General features: G+C 33.9%; 1 protein-coding gene across 1 annotated transcript; it reads right to left on the reverse strand.

The window, feature by feature from the left end:
* Positions 1–458: 458 nt before the first annotated feature.
* LOC308502976 (transcription factor BTF3-like) lies at positions 459–1,314 on the reverse strand. Its single transcript, XM_081061604.1, has one exon. The coding sequence runs from the start codon at positions 1,193–1,195 to the stop codon at positions 707–709; it is 489 nt and encodes a 162-aa protein (XP_080917730.1). The 5' UTR covers positions 1,196–1,314; the 3' UTR covers positions 459–706.
* Positions 1,315–13,823: the final 12,509 nt, after the last annotated feature.

The raw sequence follows: 13,823 nt of genomic DNA on the forward strand, positions 1-13,823 counted from the left end.
ACATTCTTATTTTTACTTCTATCTCATGCAAAAATGTAGCCCACTATATACATTATTTCATACCTTGTTTTGATTAAGTTTCACTGTACTGTATTATGTGAATGCCCATAGTTTATTCAGCCCAGTCTCTTATGAATAGCATGTATGTAGTTTCTGATATTTTAATTTTCAAAAAAATTTCACAATGAATAGTTTTGTTGCATATATTGTTTAATATTTGGGAGGAGTGTAGCTTCATGATAATTTCTCATAAGTACATTATTCTTATAAATTCTTGTAAGTGCAGTTTTGATGGAACTTGATCCAGTTCCCCTCAGGAGTAGTGTTTATACCCTTTTGTGCTCTGGCAAGCCAAGTCAGATAGAGACCATTTGTTTGTTTATTTTTGAGAAATTTACTTAGAAGTTCATTGTTGTCATTTAAAACTTTATTTTTTTATTTATTTTTTTTTACTAGGCAAAGAACTTTATTAACCTTTGCTTCAAATTTTATTCCCAAGCTTCTTCACCTTAATTAGCTGCAAAGAATGATTTGTGTATAAGCAAAAACTGAAAAGAGCTGCAGTGTCCAAGGGGCTTGGGCTTAAAAATATTAGAGATTGAGATTTTATCAGATCCATGAACAAAATTTAAAAAGCAGTCATAATATAAAATAGCAGCTCCCAGTCACTTCTTCAAGTTTTATCTTCTTCAGAAGTTGACTCAATTCAGTTTGCTTCATTCTTGGAAGCCTCATCAAAATTCTCCACAAGATCTGGAACTTCATCATCATCATCCTCTCCGGTAGCAAGTGGTGCTTTTCCATCCACAGATTGTTTGGGCAGAGCTTCAGCCAGTCTCCTTAAACTAGTCAGACTGTCTGCTCCGAGCTGCTTTAAGATACTGGGTAGCATTTCTGTCAGCTGCTTGGTCTCAGCGTGGCCTGTGATGGTGAAAGTATTCGCTGCCAAAGAGGCTTGAACTTTAGGGTTGTTAAAGTGGATCACTGTTCCTTGGTTTGTGAACATATTCACCTCTTCAATACCAGAGATATTGTTTACCCCTAACTTCTTTAAGGAGAACTGAAGTTTTTTATCATCTGCCTTAGCTGTTCTGTGAACCACCTTCTTCTTTCTGCGAGCAGTTCCTTTCCCACCAATGCGCACTTGTGCCTGCAGTTTGGCGAGTTTCTCCTGGTTCATGATAGTTTCTTTCATCTTGTTGGAGAGGACACGGGGCCGCGCGGGGGACTAGGGTTGGCACTCAGGGGGTCTTGGGCAGACCAGCTGAGAATAAACGCGCACACACGCGGGGACGCAAGATGGCAGCTAGAGGGAGGTCGCGTCATTTAAAACTTTTTGTCAAGTTGTTGTTAAGGTGAAAAATATCTTTGTGAAGTTCTACTCTCCCTTTCTTCTACTATGAGTAAATTTCATTATCTTTTCATATGTTTAAGGGGCATTTGTGTACATTTTTCTGCAGATGCTTGTCTTGGAAGTTATTTTGGTCTATTTTTCCCTTAAAATGTTGTAAGGGTTATTTTGAACTAATTTAGTATTACAGAAAAGTTGCAAAAAATAATGCAGAGTATCCTTATATAATCTTCACCTAGTTTTCCTTAATGTTAATATGTTATATATCCGCAGTGTTCCTATCAAAACCAGTAAATTAATAGTTTTTTAAACTACACACCATATTTAAATTCCATCAGATTTTCTACTAATGTCTTTTTTCTGTTCTAGGGTCCTATGTACATCTTTTTGATTTTGAGACAGTGTATATATTAGGGAGATTGGCTTTTTTTTCTGTCCTATGAATTGCCAACATAGTCTCCAATTTGTCATTTGTTTCTGATTTCTCTCTCTCTGGAACAGATTCCTCCTTTCACTCCACTCCACTTTTATGTGCCTGGATATTTATAAGCTAGTTAAATTCTTCTAATCCTCTATCATCACACTCTCAGAGCCTCCTTCGTAACATTTATCAACAGATATCTATAAACATTTGCTTGATTTTTTTGTTTTTGTTTTTATTGTTTCCTTCCTCCTCACTCGTCTCTAAAAACCATGAATGCAAGATTTGTGTTTAGTCACCCCCACACAGCCAGCTCCTGGGAGACTACCTATCACACATATTAATTTCTTACCATTACCTATCGAGTTCATTAAGGAAGTAGATCATCAAGAGACCAGGTCATAAGAAGGATCACTGAAGAAGTAAAAGTATTTACTTTAGGACAGAGAAGATTAAATAGGTACATGGTAGAAATTTTCAAATATTTATAAAATAACCATATATAAAAATTAGATTTCCTGTATGTAATTTTAGAAACCAGTCAATATGGCAAAACTCAGCTAATTATGTGGTGTGTTTTTTTTTTAACTACATTAAAAAAAAAAAAAAAAGTTTTTCTAATGTTTTTTTCTAAAATTAGAAAAAATAGAAAAAGCTCTCTGACAATGAAAGTGTCTTCTGCGCCATGGAGTATTTTTAGAGAGAAAGAAGATTTCAGTCTGACAGAGAGGTTGGAGAGGAAGTTCATACGTGAAATTGGTTTGACTAAATAAATTCTACTCAGTATATTTCCAAAGTTATGATTCTGTGAAGCCTTGAAAAAAGAACTTTAAGGGTAAATGTTGACATAACCATTCTTTTAGAAGAAAGACATAATTCAGTATTCTACCAAATGAATGTATTCTTAACAGTGGACTTTTAGCAAGTCAATGGATAAGAGGGAACAAATTTCTGGTCACCAGAAAATAATACAATATCTGCAATCTTTTTGTCTGCATATTGTTATGAGTTGCATGAGTCATGAACTAATCTGATGCATTCTTTAATAAATGAAACTATTTGCATGTGTTACCAGTCCTTTTTGTTTTTTTGTCAGATAGATCACACCAACTATAATCATATTATGCTTAAGCTATGGTTTTGGAATTGATATATGAATTTATGAATAAAGTTAAAAACTGAGTCTTATGCCTGTAATACACATTTCTACATTGAGTATATCTTCAGGAACATGGGCAGTACCTGCAGTGAATGAACTAGTGCAAAATCTTGAAGAATAAGAACTTATTTTAGTATTTTAACTGAGGATTAATAAAATGAGCTTTTGGGACATAACATGTCCCCCTAATTATGCCAGTGCTACCTTGGCATTCTAAAGTACCTTTCAAGATGTTTCATTCAGGGACTAACCTGTCTATAACTCATACTTTACGCATTGACTCATGAGAAATTCAGTACTGATACCTAATTTAGTGCTCCTTTGAAGGATATAAACCCACTAAACATAATCAAGTATAGAACCTATGGCAGAAACAGCCAAAATCTGGAGAAAGGCAGTGAAGTGAAATACTATATCATCAAATTTTGAAACCTAGGGGCTTTTTTGCCTATGGCTGGCTACCAGGTTGCAAGGACCAGTCATTTGCCAGTTTTCTTTCAGGCAGGTATTCTGCAATGACCATATGCTCAAAGATGTTCTGCAGTTTCATAATCTGTTCTACATTTCTTTAGTTCCCTGTATTTGCCGCAGAGGGTGAGTTTGAAACTGCACCTGCATAGTTTGTTGTTTATAAAAATGGCAATTATGATGATGTACCATTGAGATAAAACTTTGCTGGATAGAAATTAAAGAGTGAAAACAATGATCTGCTAAAAACTATTATTTTGTCAGGCATTTTATTCACCAAAATTACAATTAATTTCTTCCTCTCCGTCGTCATTGTAGTTGAAACAAAGACCCGTAATCTCACATCTGGTTACAGATTTAAAAAGAGAACACTTCCTTTTTTCACAAAGCTCTGTAAGTGTTGTGTTTACATTGTAGATGAGATAGTTAAAATTCTCTGGCGTTCAATGTTTTACATTTATTGTGATTTAGACTCTGGAAAATTTGCAATCTAAGTATGGAAGCAGTGTGTGATTAAAAATAAATATCTTAAAACAGCTCTCTTGCTTTTCAGTTACTTTGAAAAAATGCTATATTATTAAGATTTAAAAAATAATGCACGTGAATTGGTAGCATTCACTTTACATTTCATATGAAACAATGACTTTGTTTTGTGCATAAATAAAATCCCAAGCTTCCATGGGTCAGTAATTATCTTGTCATCTTACTTGCCCTTTGTGTGTATCCGCATCCAAATTTCCTCTTTTTATAAGGACACCAGTCATGTTGGATTGGGGCTCACTCCAATGACCTCATTTTAACTTAATTACTTCTTTAAAAATGTGATCTTCAAATATGGTCACATTTTGAGGTACTGGGGATTGTGATTTGAACATATCAATATTGGATGACACAATTCGGCCCACAGAGCTATTTAAATTCCATAGTATTATTTCTCTTAATTCTTAGCTCTAACTAGAGTCCCTTTATTTAACTCTCCATGCAGCTTTTCCTTGATTCTTTGTTTCCATCTTTCCTCAATTGACCATTAAAAAGGGGGATTGTAGAACCATTTCCATGTCAGTGCACATCAAATCCAAAATAAATGCATCCATTACATATTCAAGAACTTATTAAGTACAATTTGTCTGTGAATCCTTGTTGTAGGTACTGGAGATACAATAGTAAAGAAGACAGGCAGTGTTCCTGCTGATCAGAACTTGCAGTCATTTGAGGGAGGGGATAAATTCTAAAGGAAGAAAGAAAAAATATTGGTTAAATTATATAAAGAAAGTTATGAAGAAAATAAAGGGTTTTATATAAAAAAAAAACCTTGGTTAGGGAGCAGGGATGGAAAAATTTTAAATAGCTGCCCAGAAAGAAATTTCTGTGGTTTGATCTTTGGGCTAAAATCTGAAAGATGAAAAGAAGCTAACCACACTAAATATTGGGAAAAGGACATCACAAGAGGGCACTGCAACAAGAGCAAAGGTCTTTATGCACAAAAGATTTTTTGGTGTGTTCGAGGAACAGAAAGCAGGTCAGTATGGCTGGAGCACACAAAATGGAGTAATGAGCTTGGTGAAGTTGGGAAGAGGGGCAGCCCGGGATCCTGCAGGACCTTGTAAACCTTGATGAGAAGTCTGGCTTTTGATCAAAAGCTTAGAGTTTAGCTCCCACACAGAATTTTCAGGTGCCTCATAAGCTGACTCTTTTCTCGGGATGGTTTTTCTGGCTTCTTTTTAGATAATCATCATTGTAAATCATTCCGAAACAAAAACAGAATTTGGTAACCTCTTTTATGTCTGTATTGCTGATGAAAATCATGTTTCCAAGCTGAATGCTGTCACCGTTGTCAAATTTTCTAGTGTGCTGTTTAGCTGTGTCTGTCCTTGTCACCTACCATATTCTGTATGTTTCTCTGTATGGTGCTAATTTCAAGCAACTATCAGAAGTCATTTCATAAATTAATTGAGTAATGTAAACATTTACTAATTATCAACAATATGCTGGACACATTTTAGGAAACTCAGAAACCAGGATTGGATATGAGACGATTGTCCCTCTTACAGCGTTTACAGTAGCAGAGGGCAATGAGACATTAAAACAAAAGTGATCAACTTAAGATGATGGATGTGATTAAAGATTCTATTCCCACAAAGGGAATGCCCAAATAGGAAAGGGATTCAGAATGGCAGTCAAGAAAAGGAGGTTGAGATGCCTGTGTTTTTAATAAAAGTACTATTCATTAGTTAGCCAAGTAAATAAGAGAAGGAGAAGTCTTGGGGGTAAAATAAAAGGGGCCACATAATGGCCCCAGAGTTGTTTTCTTTAGTACATAGTATGATAAGAAGTTTATGGTGCCATATTGCATTGACTGTCATGGGTCTATCTCAATATGCTTCGTTTTACACCAGAAGGCAGTTCTATTACTTATATTATAGATCAACTTTTCTAACAGTCACTCAAAATAACTGGTGTGAGCAAGGCTGGAGTATATTTCTCTCAAGTCATCATATAGCAGGCAACTGAGGTCTAATCTGTAACACTGTGGAGTAGACAACTAGACTCCTTTTGTCTTGGAGCTGGGCCATCACTAAAGTTTCATTCTCATCCATGCAGATCAAAATTACTTACCACCTAATGTGCGTTTCTGCCAGCCAGGAGGGGGAAATGTGAAGAGCATGCCTCTTCTCTTTCATGGTTGGTGACATCAGAAGTTGCCAACATTACTTGCACCCAGTGCCAAATCTGAGTCAAATGACCATACATAACTACCAGAAAGTTGTAAAAAAGTCTTTATTCAAAATGGCCAGCAACCAAATGAAGTGTTTGAGGATGGATATTGAAAATGAGCAAACTCTACCCCTGCATCAGAGCGTAAAAGTGTTCTAGAGAGTTGGGTTTGAATTCTTCAATTTGTGACTGTGGGCAAGTTATTAATAATTGTAAACCTTTGATGTTATCTCTATATTAGATATTATAATATCATTTACCTTTATGATTGCTCTCAGTACATGGGGTAAAATGAATAGAGATCTTGTCACTTGGAAATTCCTTAGTAAATACTAATTGATGTAATTATTTTAAATCAAAATATTAATTCTGATGATATAGATCATACATTTATCCTTCCTACTCGTGAATCCTTTTGCCCTATTATATTGGTTGCTAATGGTTCACTTTATTTACATGGAAACTCACTGTATCCCTTTGGGATTTTGTTTCTTCCTCTATAAAATAGCCTTAGTCTATAAATACACTTCTAACTTCAAAAATCAATTGTTCGAGTATACACTTATTTTAGAATTGTGATAACTGTTTAATGGCTAGTATAGTTTCTTATTACCTGATGAACCCATTATTGAGCTAATTCTTGCATCCATTTGTTCTGTCAGGAGAATTATCGGATTTGAACTATATATTAAACATACAAGATTCAACATAGCAAAATAGTGCAACAATTTCCTACTTTTCTGTATCTGCCACAGAACAAATGCAATTGGTTATACTACATGGTAAGTTTCCTGGGCTTCCAGAAAGTGAAAAATTAATATTTTACCTTTTGGAATAGTGGAAAAGAAGAAGTTTAAATATCTAAAGACCTGAAATTTAATCCCTCAGATATGTTACTTACTTTTTATATAAAATTAGCAAAGTTATTTTGCCTTTCCGAGTATTAGTTTATACAATTGGAATATGGATATAAAAAGTCCTATCTGATTTTCAGATTTGAGGGAAATAATGTACGTAAATGGTTGTAAATCATGAAGAACTGATGAAAATAAAAAAATAATTATCAGAAATTGCAATAAGTAGCCTGTTTGTGATAAAATTGCTTTAGATTCCAAGTGAGATTCAAAACACAGAACGGCCATATCTTCTTTGCCTTTCCTTGAAATGTAATGAAGATATAGGTGTCTTAGTGCTCTTGAAGTTAAGCCTCTAAATCTTGGAATTTATTTTCTCTACAGATCCACGTCTTTTTCACAAGTCATAGAGAATATGTAGCTGATTCAGAGTTCATATGGCTGAAACCATTATGTTTTTATGATATTATTGGGATATCATAAAGGCGTTTTATATCTGTGTGTCATTCCACATGATGAGTTTTAATTACACCAGTTGATTAGAGTTTAAGAAGAGTTATTAGGATTACAGGTGTCCAGCAATGTCTAGTATCAATGATGAGAGCAGTCACCACAGAAATGGGCAGAAGCCAGGAAATAGGTAGTAAAAGAAAAGGTAAGATGGCTTTTTTTTCCCCAACGGTGTATAAGTTATCAGTTTATTGGTTCTCAGCTCCTTCAATAATCCTCTGTAATACACAGGTAAACCTCAAGCGGGACACTATGCTCTAAATTCTTCCTCCGATCAAAAAGTAACATTTACATTTTTGTAATTTAGGAAGGGAGAAAATAGGTGAACAAAAGGAGAGGAAAGGAATTCAGTGAAAAGATACATATACCATTCTCTTATACCATTTTCCCCTTTTAAAATGACTTTGTGTTTTTAGAGCATTTTAAGGTTCACAGCAGCATTTAGAGAACATGGTACAGAAATTTCCCATATACCACCTGTCCCCATACATGCTTAGATTCCCCCATTATCAGTATCTTGCACTAGAGGGGTACATTTGTTACAACTGATAAACCTACATTGATACATTGTAATCACCAGAAGTCCATAGTTTCCATAACAGTTCACTCTTGATGTACATTCTACAGATTTAAACAGAAGTGTAATGATATTTATTCATTATTGTGGTATCATACAGAGTTTTTTCTGCCCTAAACCTCCTCTGTACTCTGTCTATTCATCCTCCCTCTTCCTCCATTCAGTATCTACTGATCTTTTCATTGTCTCCAAAGTTTATTTTTCCAGAATGTCAATAAAGTTGGAATCACATAGGTTGTAGCCATTTCGGATTAGCTCCTTTTATTTAGTAATATGTATTTGAATTTTCTCCATGTGTTTTGGTGGTTTGATAGCTCATTTCCATTTAGAGATAAATAATAATATTTCATGGTCTGGATGTACCACAGTTTTATTATCTTTTTCCTACCGAAGGGCATCTTGGAGTAAATACTAAGGAGGTAGATTGCTAGATTCTATGGTAAGAGTGTGCCTAATTGTGTAAGAAAATATCAAACTGTTGTCCAAAGTGACTGTACCATTTTTCACTTCCACCGACAATGAATTAGAGTTCTTGTTGCTCTGCACCCTTGCTAGCATTTGACATTTTCCGTGTTTTACATTTTGACCATTCTAATATGTGTGTAGTGGTATCTAATTGTTGCTGTAATTTGCATTTCCCCGATGATATGTGATAGTAGAGCATCATTTTATATTCTTATTTCCTATCTGTATAATTTCTTCTGTGGGGTGTCTCTGAAGGTCTTTCGCCTATTTTTAAAATCAGGTTGGTTGTTTTCTTATTGTGGAGTTTTGAGTGTCATTTGTGTATTTTACATAACAATTCTTTATCAGATATGTCTTTTGCAAATACTTTCCTCCAGTCTGTGACTTGTCTTCTCAATTGCTTGACATTGTCTTTCGCCGCACAGAAGTATTTAATTTTAATGAAGCCAATTTTATTAGTTATTTATGTCATGGAACATGACTTTGGTGTTGTATCTATAAGGTCATTACCATACCCAAAGTCATTCAGGTTTTTACCTATGCTGTCCTTTAGAAGTTTTATAGTTTTGCATTTTACATTTAGGTCTATAATCCATATTGAGTTAATTATTGTGAAGGGTGTAAGGTTTGGGTCTAGATTTTTAAAATTTATTTATGTATGTGGATATCTAGTTGTTCTAGCACCATTTGTTGAAAACACAATATTTGTTCCACTGTATTGCCTGTGCTCCTTTGTCAAAGAACAGTTGACAATATTTATGGCTTATGTTATGTCTATTTCTTGGCCTTGATTCTGTTCTTTTGATCTGTATGTCTCTTCTTTTGTCAGTACCACACTGTCTTGATTACTGTAACTTTATAGTAAGTCTTAAGTCAAGCAGTGTCAGTCCCCTGACTTTGTCTTCTTCTTTAATATTGCGTTGACTCTTCTGGATCTTTTGCCTCTCTATCTACAGTTCAGAATTAATTTGTCTCTATGCACAATATATTTTTCTGGAATATCGATTAGTATTGCATTGAATAATCATATAGATCAAATTAGAAATAGCTGATAGCTTGTAAATATTACGTCTTCTCTGTGAGCCTATCGTGTTTCTCCACTTATTTAGTTTTGTTTTTGTTTTTGTTTTTTTAATTTATCAGAGTTTCATAGGTTTCCACATATAAATTTTGTACAGTTTTGTTAGAGTCATATCTAATTATTTCACTGTATTAATTCAATTTGTTTAATAGACGTAAGCCTATTGACATTATCTATTTCTGTGTGAGTGTGGCAAAATATGTATTTCAAGGAACTGGTCCATTTCATCTAGGTTATCAAATCTGTGGGTATAGAGTTGTTTATAGTGTTCCTTTACTATGCATTTATTTATTTATTTATTTATTTATTTATTTATTTGTTTGTTTGTTTGTTTATTTACTTACTTACTTTAAGGAGGGTGCAGCTCACAGTGGCCTGTGGGGACTGGCAACCTTGGTGTTATTAGCACCACGCTCTAACCAATTGAGCTGACAGGCCACCCCATCCTTTATTATCTAAAATCTTCAGTGATATTTCCTTTTTCATTTCAGATATTAGATTCTTTTTTCTCTCTTTTTTTCTTGAGTTCTACTGCCTGGAGACTTATCAATTGTATTAAACTTTCAAAGAACCAGATCGTGCTTTCATTGATTTTGTTCTACTGATTTCTTGGTTTCAATTTCATTTATTTCTATTGTAATTCTCACTATTTCTTTTCTTCTTCTTACTTTGGGTTTCATTTTTCTCTCCCTTTCTATTTTTCTAAGGTAGAAACTTAGATTATAAGTTATAGACCTTCTTTCTTTTCTATATATTCATTCAATTATATAGAGTTTCCTCTAAGTACTGAATTCCACAAAAATTCGATTTGTATTTTTGTTTTCATTTGGTTCAAAGTATTTTAAAATTTATATTGAGATTTTTTTCTTTGACTCGCGTTATTTAGGTATGTGTTGTTTAAGTCTTTGTATGTGGGGGATTTTCTAATTATCTTTCTATTACTGATTTCTAGTTTAATTCTGCTGTAGTCTGAGAGTAGGTATTGTATGATTTTTACCCTTTAAACTTTTAAAAACTGTTTTATGGCCCAGAATATGGTCTATCTTGGTGAATGTTCCATGTGACATTAAGAAGAATGTATATTCTTCTGTTGTTGGATGAAGTAGTCTATAGATGGTCATTATATCCAGTAATTGATGGTGTTTTTTAACTTCAAATATGTTCTTTCTGATTTTCTGCCCATTGAATCTCTCCATTTCTGATAGAGGGTTGTTGAAGTTTCCAACTATCATAGTGGATTCATTTGTTTCTCCTTGCAATTCTATTAATATTTGTCTCACATAGTTTGAAGCTCTGTTGTTAGGTGCCTACACATAAAGATTGTTATATCTCCTTGAAGAATTCCCCATTTATCATATGTAATGCTCTTCTTTATCCCTGATAACTTTCCTTGCGTTGAAGTCTGCTGTGTCTGAAATTAATACGGCCACTCATGCTTTCTTTTGATCAGTGTTAGCGTGGTTTATCTTTCTTCATCCACTTACTTTTAATCTATTTAGGTCTTTATATTTAAAGTGAATTTTTTGTAGACAATATGTAATGGATTTTGTTTTTTGATCCATTCTGGCAAGCTCTGTGCCTTGATGTTAAAAGTGATCTTTGATATAGTTGGTTTAATATCTACCATATTTTGTATGGTTTTCTATTTGTTGCCCTTGTTTTTTTATTTCCATTTTGTCTCACACTACTTTTCATCTTTTATGCTTTCAATTGAGCATTTTATATGATTCCATTTTACTGCCTTTCTTAGAATATTGGTTTTACTTATTTTTTATTTTATTTTTTTTAGTTGTTTCTCTGAAGTTTGCAATATACATTTATAGCCAGTCTAAGCCTACCTTCAAGAAACACTATATCAATTTACAGGTAATATGATATCTTATAATAATGAAAAATCCTAATATTCTCTTCTGTCCCTTGTATCATTGCTGTTATTCATTTCATTTATATACAAGCATATATAGGCATAAATATCTATTGTATATAATAGATATACAGAAACATTTGTAATCAAGTATATCATTGGTATTATTTTTAATAAAATGTTATGTTTAAGAATAATAAAAATGAAATTTTTTATTTAAACTTCTTTTATTCCTTCTTTGTTGCTCTACCTTACTTCATGCAGATTTGAGTTTCTGACCTATATTGTTTTCCTTCTCACTATATATATATATATATATATATATATATCGATATATTACTATATATATATACAATATATATAATATATATAATATATATAATATTCATATATATGTTAATAGTTTGTGCAAGGTAGTTCTCTTAGCAACATTTTCCCTCAATTTTTGTTTGTCTGAGAAAGTCCTTATATCTCCTTCCGTTTTGAAGGATAGTTTCACAAAGGATAGAACCTATATGGGTGTTTCTTTTTCTCTCAGTACTTCAAATACATCACTCCACTCTTTACTTACTTGAGTGGTTTCTGAGAAGAAATTGGATGCAATTCTTATCTTTGTTCCTCTACATGTAATGTGTTTTCTTCCTCTGGCTTCTTTCAGGATTTTTTTTCTCTGTATCTTTATTTTTCTGTACTTTAAAAAGTATATGTCTGGAGTAATCTGTTTTGACATTTATTCTGCTTGGTGTTCTCTGAGATTCTGGGAAATATGGTTTAATGCCTGACATGAATTTGGGGGAGATCCTCAGTCATTATTTAATCATGTTTCTTCTTTTCTCTATTACTTTCCTCTCCTTTTGGTAGTCCCATTGTAAATATCTATACTTTTTGTGGTTGTCCCACAGTCCTTGAATGTTTTTTCTTTTTCTTTTTGTTTTGTTTTGTTTGTGCTTTTGTTTGTTTGTTTGTTTGTTTTATATCTTTGCAGCTTTCAAAGATTCTATCGATATATTCATTAGTCCAGAAATTATTTCCTCAATGGTGTCTACTTCACTAATAAGCCCATCACAGGCATTTTTATTTCTGTTACAGTGTTTTGTTTTTGTTTTATGTCTAACATTACTTGTTGGTTCTTTCTGAAGGTTTACATATCTTTGCTTGCATCGCCAGGTATTCTTGCATGCTATCTAATGTATCCATTAGAGCCCTTAGAACAATAATCATAGTTTTAAATTCATGGTCTAATAATTTCAACATCCCTGTCTTGTCGGGACTAATGTTTGCTCCCTACTCTTTAAGTTGTGCTTTTTTTTTTTGCTTTTGGGTTGGCCTTGTAATATTTTCTTGATAGCTAAACAGGATGTACAGGGTAGAAGAAGCTGGTATACATAGGCTGTTAGTAATGTGGTAGTGAATTGTGGCAGGAGGTAGTGTTCTATAGTCTATGATTTGGTTTCATTCTTTTAGTGAACCAATTTGTTGGGATTATGAACTTCACAAGAGTTTCACAGATTTTGTGTTCCCCCTTGGTGGGAGAGGATGGCTAGAATGGGCTGGAGTTGGGTATTTCTTACAGGTCAATAGGCTCTGATAATACCCCTCAGGTTCAACTCAGGTTAGTTAATTTCACCTAAAGGCAAGCCTTAATAAGAAGAATAGAATGCCCCTTACCCTCATGAGGGTAAGGGAAATCAAATATATGGTGATGGAAGGAAAACGGATTCTGGGTGGTGAACACACAATGGGATTTATAGATGATGTCATACAGATTTGTATACCTGAAATCTGTGTAATTTTACTAACAAATGTCACCCCAATAAATTTTAAAAAAAGAAGAAGAAGAGAACGACCTCATGTGTTTCACTATGGCTCCTTTCCCCTTCCCTCTGCCAGAAGCGTCAGGAGTTTTTTGTTTGGTATATACCTTGAGAACCTGGTCAAATTCCTAGAAGTTAACTCTCAGACTTTTCTACACTGAGCCTATTGCAAGTAATCAATTACAATTTACATCTTCCTACTCTGGTCCTGATTCCTGAGGTCGTTTCCACCAGTGCGTCTCTTCAGGTAAGCCAAGCTTCCCTGTATTCACCTGTCTGTCCAGTCTTGGGAGCAATGGTTGATCCTGTGCCTTTTCCCCTCTTAAAGATCCAAGAAGATTTGCTGTTTTCAGTCTGCACAACTTTTTACTTCTTATTAGGACAGGGTGGTGACTTTAAGTCTCCTTTTATGTAGAACCAGAAACTAGAAATATTTAGATGATAGTTTTTTGGATGTAGAGGAAAAGAATTTGTGGGCCTGTGGAAGTCCTAACTTGGTAGATGTCACCCTACTTCAGCGTTAGGTTCATGTATTGGGCTTATG

Source organism: Rhinolophus hipposideros (assembly GCF_964194185.1).
Source record: "Rhinolophus hipposideros genome assembly, chromosome: 10".
NCBI lineage: Eukaryota > Metazoa > Chordata > Mammalia > Chiroptera > Rhinolophidae > Rhinolophus > Rhinolophus hipposideros.